The 12,341-nt window shown below is 52.9% G+C and overlaps 1 protein-coding gene across 8 annotated transcripts; it reads right to left on the reverse strand.

Moving 5' to 3' along the window:
* Positions 1–24: 24 nt before the first annotated feature.
* NEIL1 (nei like DNA glycosylase 1) lies at positions 25–9,219 on the reverse strand. Of its 8 annotated transcripts, XM_045070486.1 has the most exons (11): positions 8,476–9,219; positions 8,061–8,201; positions 5,325–5,780; positions 3,025–3,144; positions 2,870–2,933; positions 2,547–2,646; positions 2,027–2,154; positions 1,591–1,618; positions 1,346–1,407; positions 1,040–1,205; positions 25–434 (listed from the first exon to the last, which is right to left on the reverse strand). In XM_045070486.1, exons 3-11 carry the CDS (start codon positions 5,756–5,758, stop codon positions 313–315), a joined length of 1,224 nt encoding a protein of 407 aa, XP_044926421.1. In that variant the 5' UTR covers positions 5,759–5,780; positions 8,061–8,201; positions 8,476–9,219; the 3' UTR covers positions 25–312. The 8 variants fall into 8 exon arrangements, with proteins under 8 accessions (XP_044926421.1, XP_044926420.1, XP_044926422.1 ...); XM_045070485.1 differs by lacking the exons at positions 8,061–8,201; positions 8,476–9,219 and adding an exon at positions 7,200–8,047; XM_045070487.1 differs by lacking the exons at positions 8,061–8,201; positions 8,476–9,219 and adding an exon at positions 7,000–7,191.
* Between the last annotated feature and the right edge of the window lie 3,122 nt (positions 9,220–12,341).

Genomic DNA, 12,341 nt, shown 5'->3' on the forward strand with positions numbered 1-12,341 from the left:
TCCCCTCGGGGCCTAGCCTCAAGGAGGAAGACTTTTCCCCAGGCATTTGTGCAGGGTCTGGGTTGCTGCGCCCCCTGGGATTTGGGATATCAGGGACCACAACCTGGCTAAGAGACGGGATAAGAAGCTCCTCCCATGGGGAGGAGGCCAGGAGGGTGGATTCCAGCTGGCTGCCCTCTAGAAGAGGAGCAAGAGGAAGCACAGGCGAATGGCAGTGCTGGGAATTCTGGTCGAGAGGAACTGGGGGGGCCCCCTGCTGCCTGGAGCCCGGGTCTCTACACCACCTCCAAGCAGCTGTACCTGCAGAGGCAGTCAGTCCTCTAAGAGCCAGGGCCTGGAAGACGGGTGGAGGGGCTCAGTCGGCCTTGCCTGGGTGGCTCTCTTGTTTCCAAGGTCAGGCAACAGCTTGTCCCAAGTTGGGCTTCCCAGACCTTCTACAGCCAGCCCAAGAAGTGCCAAGAAATTCAAGTGTATTCGTTTTTCATGTGGGTTTAAAAAATGGGGAATGGGGTACAATTAAAAACATCATAGTTGTGTAGGGAAAAGCCACAGAACCGGGACACCTGGCCCCCAGCAGCTCCAGCCTGCTTCAGCTGAGCCACCCAGGCCCCGCAGGGCTTGGCAGAGCAAGGAGGCCCTCCTGCTAAGAGGCTGCCGTCCCCTCATTTATCCAAGGATGGGGTGTCAGCTTTGATCCTTCGGGGTCTGCGGTGGCCTGGGACGAGGACAGGTGAGGCTCAGGACTGCCCTGATGGCCTCCCCTCCACCTCCGTCCGCAGTCTTCCCACCAGCACTACCACTTTTTTTTTTTTTTTTTTTAAGATTTTTTTATTTATCTGACAGAGATCACAAGTAGGCAGAGAGGCAAGCAGAGAGAGAGGAGGAAGCAGGCTCCCCGCAGCGCAGAGAGCCCGATGTGGGGCTCGATCCCAGGACCCTGGGATCATGACCTGAGCCGAAGGCAGAGGCCCAACCCACTGAGCCACCCAGGTGCCCCCCAGCACTACCACTTCTTACAGAGCCTTCTGGCAAGGCCCACCTGAGGTTGCTGGTCTCCTTCTCCTTTTTCCCTTCCCAGGGACTGGCGGGACCTCTGGGTCCTGCTGGAGGCTGGTCCCCTCTGGCTGCTGGGCTGTACTTTGACCAGGAGGGCCTCTGGGTGTCCCACGTGTCCTGGAAGGGGCTGTGCTTGGAACGAGAGGGTCCTGAGTAGAGGAGATAGTCCCCAGGGGGCTCTGTGAGCAGTTCAGAGGTTGGTGAGGACCCACTGTTTGCCCCCCATTGTCAAGGGAGGGCTCCTGGGGGGTGCGGCTGGGGCAGGAGAGAATGAAGGGAGGAGACGTACCTCCAGTCTGTGCTCCAGCCCCTGCTGTGCTCCTTTGGATTTCTTCTTGCGGGACTTGCCTCCTGCAGGACACTGACACTAGGCGGGGGGAGGATCCTGTGCCCTCAGCCCCCTTCCTGCAGACTCCCGCTCTGGGATGACTCCCAGGGGTGGAGTGGGGACTGGGATGGAGAAGGGCAATGTAGCTTTTGCAAGCACCTTAGTCCTTCCTGCTCTCCTAGCTTATTACATTGAGAGTGGCTTACCTTTCGGGGCCAGGGGTCCAGGATCTCCCTAAAATGGAATGAGAACTCAGGAATCAACCTGGCTAGAGCAGGGGTAGTTTTCCTTGGAAAAGCAGAGTTCACAACTATCCTTCCAAATCAGTGGGGCTTCTCCCCTAAGAGGCCTCTCGGATAGCCCCATCCTCCCCAGGTGGGACCCCACATCAAGACCACCCTGCCTTGGGCTGCTCCACTGGCTGGGACCCTGGGGCTAAGGAGAGGAGGAGTAAACCATGGTATGGAAATGGTGTAGGAAATCCTATACCATTGGGAATAATGTGACCCCTGGGGGTGTCCACAGGCCCTAGACATCTGCTCCTAGGAGACCCCAGCTCCTGCCCTACTGGGACCCCAGGCCTATCCACCCCACTAGCTTCCTCAGGATTTCCATTTGCCTGTGTGAGGTTAGGGCCCAAACCTGGAACCAGATGGTCCGGCCACGCCGGTCCCGCAGGGAGCTCATGCCAGGCACACCATAGCACTGCAGCCATGCTCGGAAGGCAGCAAAGTCCTCCTCCCCGTGCTCCGGCCCGTATCCTTTGCCCCCTGTGGGACAGAGGAACCGGGCCGGAGTCGGAAGGCAGACTCGGGCTGTGAGGACGGGGAGCCTGGTCGACCTGGCTCGGACCTCAGCCACACAGCTGAGGGACTGCGTCAGGGGACCGAGGCTCTCCCTCCCGCAGCTGTGTGCCCTCAGGCTGGGGGCTCCCTGGCTCTGGGCCACAGCTTTCCCATCCTGGGGTGGGGTGATTAACCCTTGTCCTGCCCACCTCCTGGGCTGCACAGAGGACATAGATGCCTAACAAGTGAGGAGGCTTGATCCAGGTAGCAACAACTAAGTCTATAGACATCCACACCCCAAGGAGGGCAGGAACAGCCCTGGGGTTCCACAGTATTCTGAAGCAGAGGTAGAGCCATCTTTGGCTCCCAGGGCTCACCCAGCTGGACCACTTCCTTGGGCACGGAGTGACACAGTTCCAGCAGGTCTGGGTTCTGCAACTTAGCCCTGATCTTCTGGCTCAGGGTCAGCTCCGGGCTCTGGAGAAGGGGCAGAGGCAGGAACTGGCTGGCAGCGTGAGGCAGGGCCACTCAGAAGGCAAATGAGTCCCAGGGTGCAGAACCCCAAGAGCTTAGCTGGGCTCAAGAGACAATCCATCTGCACCCACCCCGGACACTGCAGAGAAAGGGAAATGGGCCCAAAGCTAGAGACACCTAACCCAGCCTTAGTTGTCGATGGCCGCATTGCTCCCTGCACCCTCACCGGCCTGCGCTGCTGCAGCTCCTCTAGAACCTTACGGGCCTTCTCAAAAGGGGGTATCTTCAGCCTGCATTGGGGTGGAGAGAGAGAGCCATGCTAAGCAGTGGAGAATGCGGGCACACCCAGCCCTTCCTAGTCCTCCCGGTCCACCTGCTGACCGGTACAGGATCTCTGCCCGCAGATAGTTGCCAATGCCATTGAAGAACCTCTGGTCCAAGAGAACCTCGCAGATGGGCTGGTCAAAGACCTTGTCCGCTAGGTTTCGTAACACGTTGTCCCTGGAGGAACACAGCCAGCCAGGCACATGAGACCCCCTTCTCTGCCCCCATTCCTGAGGGCTTGACACACGATAGGGGAGAGGGGCCAGCAGTACCTGTACCTGGATGTAAGGGTAAGGAATGTGGGAGTCTCTGTTCCCCTTTCCCAGCCTTGGTGCTATATTGGCCGTGAAAACCTCCATTTTCTTTTTTTTTTCAATATTTTGCTCATTCGTTTCAGAGAGGCAGAGGGAGAAGCTGACTCCCTGCTGAGCTGGGAGCCAGGTGTGGGGCTCCATCCCAGGACCCCAGGATCATGACCTGAGCCAAAGGCAGATGCTTAACCATCTGAACCCCTCAGGGGCCCCTCCATTTTCCTGTTAATTGGGAACACCAATATGAGATTTGAATTCATTATGAATGGTGAAAGATACCAATCAAAAGCAATGTGTTCGGGGTCCTGGGTGTCTTGTCTTTGGCGCAGGTCATGATCCTGGGGTCCTGGGATTGAGCCCTGAGTGGTCGGGCTCCCTGCTTCTCCCTCTCCCTTTGCCCCTCCCACTGCTTGTGCTCACTGTCTCTCAAATAAATCTTTTTTAAAAAGGCAATGTATTCAAGGAAGCACACGAGTCCGTAGATATTGTGGTCTATCACCAAAGACCCTCAGATTCAAGACTTCAAGACCTTTTGGAGAACAAGGTGATCCCAAGAGCTCACGTGGTGTCCCAAGAGCCTGAGCTCCCTGTCTGGAACTTCTGATGGACTAGAATGTGGGTCTGACACTGGTGGGGTCAACTTTTCTGAAGACCCTGAAGATCTTCAAGGAAGCCGGAGCTCACTGTGCAGGAGATGTGTGCTGACAAGTTGTGGTTAGAGAGTGTTCCAGCAGCCCCCACCTCCAGGGGTTCCAGGTCTCTCCTCATCCCCATGAAGAGGAAATGCACCTTGTTTCTTTGTGGGAAAGGATCCTGGAGAGACTGACTCAGTAACAGGCACAAGGAGCATATGAAGTAGGGGCCGTAAGACACAGTTTGGGGCCAAGTGGGGAACACTAGCCTAAGTGGTCAGAGCACTAGGCGGCAGACCCCTGCATGCTCCTCAGTAGTGGGACCAAAAAAACCGCCAAAATTCACTTGAGAGAAACTTCAGAGCCAGCTGACATGTAATGACTTCCCAGGAAGGTTAAGGTGGGAGGAATCCAGGACCCTGGGGTGAACTCAGGGTTGTGCCTGGGAAGGCCAGGAATCAAGTGACTTCTGTTGTGCTCAAGACACCCTGACCAACCCTGACGAGCCACTGAGCCTAAGGCCCAATGGAAAGCATGCCAGCCCCAAGGGAGGACTCGCCAAGTCCACTGCAGGCCTTGAGTCCGTGATTCTGTCCCTACAGCGCTTTCCCTCTAGGACTTTGCAAAGGCTGGGTCCTTTTTATCAGGCGGGCCTTGGCTCAAATCACCTGGAGTGGTCTTTTCCTAATCCCCCACCCCCAGCCCCCTGGCCAAGAGTCATCTATTTCTTGGATTTTTCTTCTATTTGAAGTCACCCACTGTTTCCTTGTTCCCCCTGCCCTACCTGAACTTCAGCCTGTGGGAGAGGGACCACATCCATCTTGCTCACTGCAGTACCCACCCAACACCTGGAAGAGGGCTTCGCACAAAAAAGAAACCCACACACGTTTCATGTTTCAGGGAAGGGAAGTGGCTGGCAATCCTCCGCGACACACATCACATCCCAGGTGGGGCGGTGACCCCTCCGGCAGATGGTCACAGACCAGTGGGCAGGCAGAAGTGGGAGACCGCAAACTCATTTCAGAAACTGTGGCATGAGGCAGCCCCCCCCTCGAAGCAATTTCTTCCTGCTCAGGGAAGGGAACCTGAGCAGGAACCGTTCTTGCCAGGTTGTTAAAGCCCTGTCACCTTTCTTAGCCTCAGAGAACCACAGTGGAATGCTGATCCCCAGCTCTGACACGAGCTGGCCATGTGTCCTCGGGACAGGCCTGCCCATCCTCCTCTTGCCCCCCCACATCAGTTGTTTTGGGGCTCCACATCCATTAGCTCCCCAGGAAAGGAGACTTTTTGTTAACACATGAAGGGACTGAGGAACCAGAGGGGACTAGACTTGTTCCTCACTGGCCAGCGAGGCACTAACAGAGCCAGGATGGGAGCCTAAGACTGTGCTCATCACTCCTGGTACCGGGCCTACCTGAACTGCTCATACTCCAGCAAGACACAAGGCCCACGGCCGGGCTGCCACTCGCCCCCGAGGTCCCAATGGCCAAAGCGGCGGATGTCCACGAAGCAGAGGGCGAGTGGGGGACCAGGGGGAGCTGTGTAAAAGCGCAGGTGGGCATGGGCCGGCAGTGCGTCCCGGGGCACCAGCTGGAAGGAGCCAGACATGCCAAAGCGGAAGACCAAGGCCAGTGGCTCCTGTGGGGGCTGGGCCCCAGGCAGGGGGCTCAGAGTCAGGCGCAGCTCCTTGCCACGGGCCGAGGAGGAGATGCAGTACGCGCTGCTCTCAAACGGCACCTCGGGGTTGCGGCTGACAGGTGACTTCTCCACACACCCGGCAAACACCAGTCCCTTGCATGCCTCGTTCACATAGAGACTGGCCAGATGCAGCTCGGGGCCCTCGGGCATTCTGGGCAAGGGGTGGCTGGGCCTGTAGGGGGGGAAGGCAGGATGACAGCAGGTGGGGCCAAGCATGACCTTGTGACATAGAATTATTACCCCATTTTATAAAGGAGAACCCTGAGGGTCAGTGGCTCCTAGCTGCAATGGGCGGGCAAATCAGCCAGCCTGGCCACAGGCCCTGGTCCCCAGCTGACAGTGCTCAGAAAACCCAGGGCACTATGGGGCTCATAGCCCCATAGCTTTGGGGAAGCAAGACTCTGCCTTATTTAACACTCTCCATGGGGCTTTCAGGAGCCCCCACTGCTTTCAGAATGAAGCCCAGATCCCTCCTGGGCCCACAGGGTCCTCTCATTTCCTCACTCACTGGCTCCAGGCACAGTCTCCCCATTGCCACGTCTTTGTCCCTGCTGTCCCTTCAGTCTGGGACACTGGAGAGAGGCCTTCCCTGACCACCCTCTCTGAGGTAGCAGCCCCCCACCACCACTGAGTTTTCTTCATGGCATCCCCAGAATCTGAAATCATCTTGTTTGTTGTCTGCCTCTACCTCCACTCCCACCTCAGAGGGCATGACTCCACTTCTTAGGACCCCGCCAGCACCTGGTCCGGAACAACTGAAGGAGCGACCCTAACCCCACCTGGGGAATGAGAACTCGGAACCATGCTACTCTGCCAGAGACTCTGCCTGCAGCAAGGACCAGCCTGTCACCACCCATGGCTCAGGACCAGACCTGGGACAAAGGGGAGGGAAGGCAGGTGTCTCCAGGCGCATATGCGCTGGAACCAGGTGCCCACGACTCTTGAGGGAGGAGGACAGGGGTGACAGGAAGGGCTCCTGAGCTCCAGGCCAAGGTCCAAGAGGGTAGAGGAAATGCCCGCATCAGCACCAAGCGCCAGCCCATGGGAATCAAACACCCCCGACACCTGGCTGGGGAGGAGTTTCCACTCTCCTCCAGGACCTGCCAAGATCAAGGCCAGGTTTTGTGTGGGGCAGAGGGGGCATTTAGCCAGGGAGGGCAGACTCCCTTACCCCCAACCCCTCTTCTGCGCCGTCTGGGGCCTGGCACCAAAAGAGTTCGTTTTCCGGTAAAAGGTGAAAGTCCAGATTCTTAACTTCCGCAGGGCGGGCACCCCATTGCTCGCTTCCCTTTCACCACCCTGCCCTGCTGCCCGTCCTCGGCTAATCCCAGGTCCCTTCCTCCCCAAGGTCCCCTCCTCAGTTCTGCCGCTTCCTCCCCCGGGCCAATAACCTGCTCCCCACGCAGCTCCCCGCCAGCCTGCAGCCACTGAGGGGTTAACGTGGGGGGCCCAGCTGCGCCTAAGAGCATGCTGGGAGCTGAGGTCACTGCTCTGGCGCCTGCCGGGGAGTGTAGTTTCTCGAGCAGGCGGCAGTGCTTGGCTAGGATGGGCTGGGGGCCCCAGGTGTGGAAAAGGCTTTGGGGGCAGTCACCTGTCCGGGAGGTGGTGGAGGAACCTGGCTTCCTGATGCTCGGAGCCGCTGGGATTGGGGTCAGGTCTGAGGTCCTGGGTTGCAGCTGTCTCCGTGGCGCAGAGGGTGGAGGGGTAGTGAGGCGGGGGAAGCCACCCGACTAGTCCCAAACAGGGTAGGCACTCCCAGCAGGAAACAGCAGCAAGGTCCAGAGGCCTAGGTGCCTGCACCTGTGCGCAGGGCGCGCAAGTGCGTGAAAAATGCAGGCCCTGGGGACCCGGTGGTGGCCACTAAACATCCAGGCACAGTCAGACGTAACACATACACAGAAGCACCATCACCACCTGCAGGGTGGCAAGTGTAGCCAAGCAACAAAAAGTGGGCGGAGAAGCAGAACAGACTTCAGATGGCAAGTGTGGTCTCAAGGGGCCTCTGTAATGCGCTTGCATTCTGTCCTAAGTGCGGTCGGCACAGGTGCCTGCCTGACCCACAGCCCAGATCTGCCCCTTCATACTACTTCTGCTTCCTCATTTCTTGAGGCCGAAGTATTTTTTTTTTTTTTTTTTTAGAGGCCGAAGTATTCTGAAGTAAACTAGGCAAACTACAACAAACTACCACATTTCATCTCTAATACTTCAACATTCATCTCTAAAAAGCGGTATCCTACAAAGCCACATTTATCATACCTAATAAAATGCCATCTAATACCTAGTCCACGTTCGAATTTCCTTAATTGTCCCCAAAATGTCTTTTATGGCTGGTCTATTCAGAGTTCCGCCAAGGGTTACAGGTTTCTTCAATCATTTTTTTGATTCAGATGGAACCACCCCGTCCATCTTCCCACTCACCCCACCCCTCCTTTTTGGTCTTCATGAAACTGACCTTTCTGGAGTCCAACCCAGTTGTTTTCTGAGAGGCCCCTTCACACTCTGGATTTGTCCGAATGTTTACTCAGATGCACTGCACTCCAAGCTGCTTCTCGGTAGGAGACACCCGACATCTGGCTGTCCCACGTCAGTGAGGCTGAAACCAATCACGGGTGAGGTTGTGACAGCCCGTCTCTGCTTTATAAAGATGTTTCACACCTCGTGACTACTAAGTAACCGATGGGGTGATTTCTCTGCTGGTTGGTATCTTGTTGTTTTGTTTAAATTAAGGTAAAACTCACCGTGTGGAATGCGTTTTGACAAATATATACACTCACATAACTATGGCCACAATCAAAAGAATACATTCCCCTCACCCCCCACCAACCTGGCAGTTTCCACTTCCACCCCACCTGCTGGCAAACCCTGACCTGCTTTCAGTCCCTATGTTTTGGCCTTCTCCATGCTACCACATGAACGGAATCGTCAGTACGTAGCCTTCCGAGTCTGGCTTCTCAGCATGATGCATTGAGACCATCCATGTTATGTTCATCAGCCGTTTTCTTTCGACTGCGGAGTAGTAGTCCGTGTTTATCCAGTGTTTATCGAGTTTCCAGCTGAGGGGCGCTGGACTGTGTGAAAGCATTCCTCAGCACCCCGCAAATACCATTTCACATCACATAAACTTTTCACCTAATGGCTCTACCATCTCCAAGGATCCCTGCCTCAATCAAGTATTTAAGCAGGATTTATAAAGTAGTGGTTTTTCTCTCACTCCTTGTACCTTAATGGGAATTCTTCTGTAAAGAAGAGCTTTGCCTCTTTGACTAAGGCCATTTGATTGTCCTGAAATGTTAAAAAGACAGGATAAATTCTGTATTCCTTCCCTTTAATGATCAATTTTCAGACTAAGAATCTGGTGCACTAACATCTAACGGTGACAAATTAGGACTCATTTGGGGTTTTTTTGGTGGTGGTGAGGGACTTTGTCTTTTATAGACTCTTTCCTATTATTGATTCATGGATTTTTTTTTTTTTTTTTACATTCAACACAAGTAAATCCATTGCCGTCTTTATCTTCTCCCCCATTTAATGGAGTACTTATCAGGCACCCAAACTATACACACACAGGAACATAATTCCCATCCTTAAGAAATTCAGAAGGGTAGGGGCGCCTGGGTGGCTCAGTGGGTTGAGCCTCTGCCTTCGGCTCAGGTCATGATCCCAGGGGCCTGGGATCGAGTCCCACATTGGGCTCTCTGCTCAGCAGGGAGCCTGCTTCTCCTCATCTCTCTCTCTCTGTCTGTCTCTCTGCCTATTTGTGATCTCTCTCTCTGTCAAATAAATAAAATCTTAAAAAAAAGTTAAAAAAAAAATTCAGAAGGGTAAATGAGGCAAATGAGTAAATACAAAATGACAATCCCGTATTACCACAGGAGTGAGAGATGCACCTGTGGGATTCTGTGACAGCACAGAAGAGGGAATGCAACCTGGGAAATCAAGCAAATGTGAAACATTTGAGGAAACTTAGAATTTCCTATGACTTCCGCCTGCTGCTTTTTGTTTAATCCATTTCTCTTTGGTCTTCCTCCTGCCCTCCTGTGGGTGACCTGAATTTTCAGAACTCCAGTTTGACTTATCAGTATGGGTTTCAAGTGCAATACATTGCACAGCCTTTGAAGTAGCTGTTCTAGATATTACGCACACGTGCTTGCCACAGTTCACTGGTGTTAACATTCTAAATGTAGGAATCTCACCTCCTTTCCCCCTTTCCTGCTTATAATAACCTTGCGTGTTTCCTCTACACACCACATCCAACAATGTTTTATGTTTTGCTCCAGCTGCTGAACATAACTTGAAATGCTCAAGGAAAGTCTAACTGTATCCACAGCTTCACACCTTCCATCATTCCTTCTCCCTGATGTTCCAAGATTCCTTTTCATTTCCTTCCTGATCAGAGATCCTCCTTTCGCCTTTTTATTTTTAGGTTAGGTCTGCTGGTGACAAATCACATTAGTTATCCTTTGTCTGAGAATATCTTGATTTTCCCCTTTTACTCTTGAGGTAGTTTTTGTGGAATACAGAATTTTCAGTTGACACTTTTCTTTCAGACCTGAAAAATGTGCTTCTCCCTTTTGGCCTCTATGGTTTCTGACAAGAAATCCACTCATGTGTTTCCCCCCCATAAGGTAACATGTCATTCCGCTCTTGTTTGCTTTCAAGATTTTCTTTAGTTTTCAGAAGTTTGTTGTAATGTTGTACCTCGGCATGGATTTCTTTGGGTTTAGCCCATATGGGATTCATTCAGCTTCTTGATTCTGTAGGCTTGGGTCTTCTGCCATATGGGGGAAATTTGCAGCCATGATTTCTGTGCATGCTTTTTCTGTTCTGCCCTTTCTCCTCACCTTCTGGGACTCTGATGACATGAATATTAGATCTGATGTTACAGCCTGCAGGCTCCGAGGCTCTGTTTGATTTTCTGTGTGTTTATTTCCCAAACTAATTTCTGTTGTCCAGATTGGGTAATTTCTATGATTATCTTCAAATTTATGGACTCTTTCTTCTGTTGTTCAGTCCAGCTTATTTTTACTTTGATTGCAGATTTTTCTAAAACTTCTCATTCTTTGTATCTCCTATTTCCTTGTTAAGACCTGAGGCATTTTTATTACGGCTACTTTAAAATCCCTGTCATACAAGTCAGGAGTTATCTTAGTGTTGGCATCTGTTGTTTTCTCATTAAAGTTGAGATCTTAGCTCTCGGTTTGTTTTTTTGAATCTTGGACATTTGGGGTATTGAGACTCTGCATCTTATTTAAATCTTCTTGGAGCACTTGGGGGGTTTAATTGGTTGAACATCCGAGTCTTCATTTCAACCCAGGTCATGATCTCAGGGTCATGAGATCGAGCTCTTATCTGCTTGATTCTCTCTCTCCCCCTCCCTTGCTTGCATGCAAAAAATTATATATTTTATATTTTGTAGATGTATATACATATATATAATATATATGCATGCATGCCAGGGGGGTGGAAGAGGGGCTGCAGTTTCTCTGCGGTGTGACTGGAGGACAGCAGCTGCCATCTCTAAGTCTCCCGTCTCATCAGATGGCCCCTTTCCTGATCCCCTGGCTCAAGAGAGCAAGCTGCGGTTGGGGCTTTCGGTATGCTGGGGTTTCTTGGGTTGCCAGTCTCTGGCACCCAGCCCAGGACACATGGAGCAAAAAGAAAACCTAAGGATGGCTCTGCTCTGCTGTTCTCCAATTCCTGAGGATCTCAGAGAATCTGCCTTCTCTTCACCTTGTAGAGTCTTCTGTCCAAGGTTTTCAGCTGTACTTAGTGGGAGGAACAGGGGAAAGCGCATCTGCCCCATTTTTCCAGAAGCAGAGGTCAGGACTGGAGTCAGTCCTTAACTTTTTGCTGCTTACAACTGTCACATCTTTGGCCAATGGAACGAGCTGGCTCCTCCTGAGGGCTCTCATTGTTGTTTGGTAGCTTCCCTGCACCCCAAGATGTTCTCAGGTCACTTGTCTTAGCTCAGGGAACTGTCACAAAACCCCATAGACTGGGTGGCTTAAACAACAGACATTTATTTCTCATAGTTCCAGAGGCTGGGAAGTCCAAGGTCAAGGAGCTGGCAGATTTGGTTCTTAGTGAGGGCCTTCTCCTGCTTTGCTGTTCTCATGTGGCCTTTTCTTGGTACTCAATTGTGGAGAGAGCCTTTCTCTTCTTCTAAGGGCACTAATCCCTTCATGAAGGTCCCACTCTCATAACTTCATCTAAAACTAATTACTGTCCAGGGCACCTGGGTGGCTCAGTGGGTTAAAACTAAGTACTGTCCAAAACCCCATCTCCTTAAAACCATCTCACTGAAGGGTTAGGGCTTCAACAAGGAATAGGGAGTGGACACACACATGCAGCCCCTAACCCCACTCCTCTTGCCAAGGAGTGGTTCAGGCACGGGCCCTCCTCTCTTCCAAACGAAGATGGCAACAAGAGCGAGGCTCTCTCCTTTCTCTACTCGGGGCATCTTGCCCTGGGGCCGTGAGCTTGCTCTCAGCCTGCAGACATGGCCAGCACAGGAGGCAGAGCCACAAACACTGCAGGACTGGGAGCTAGAACCCTGACTTTCTGATCTACAGACAAGGTGTTTCATTTCAGTCCTCATTCTGCCTCACCCCTGACCTGCCTCAACCAGCAGCTGAAAAGAGAGAGCGAGTAATGGGCCAGGGAGGTTGGGATGTCACTTGGTTCCTCTCACAAAAACCTTTCATCTGAGCCAAAAAGAAACCTGTGCACGCAC

Source organism: Mustela putorius, unplaced genomic scaffold, assembly GCF_011764305.1.
Source record: "Mustela putorius furo isolate JIRA1106 unplaced genomic scaffold, ASM1176430v1.1 tig00003972_pilon_pilon_pilon, whole genome shotgun sequence".
Classification (NCBI taxonomy): Eukaryota; Metazoa; Chordata; class Mammalia; order Carnivora; family Mustelidae; genus Mustela; species Mustela putorius.

Coding starts and splice junctions, on each gene's coding strand:
- NEIL1 (XM_013059398.2), bottom strand. CDS start 5,824: ATGCTTGGCCCCACCTGCTGTCATCCTGCCTTCCCCCCCTACAGGCCC. Junction 2,155..2,546: donor CAAGGAAGTGGTCCAGCTGG/GTGAGCCCTGGG, acceptor TCTGTCCCACAG/GGGGCAAAGGATACGGGCCG. Junction 1,619..2,026: donor GCCGGACCATCTGGTTCCAG/GTTTGGGCCCTA, acceptor ATTCCATTTTAG/GGAGATCCTGGACCCCTGGC.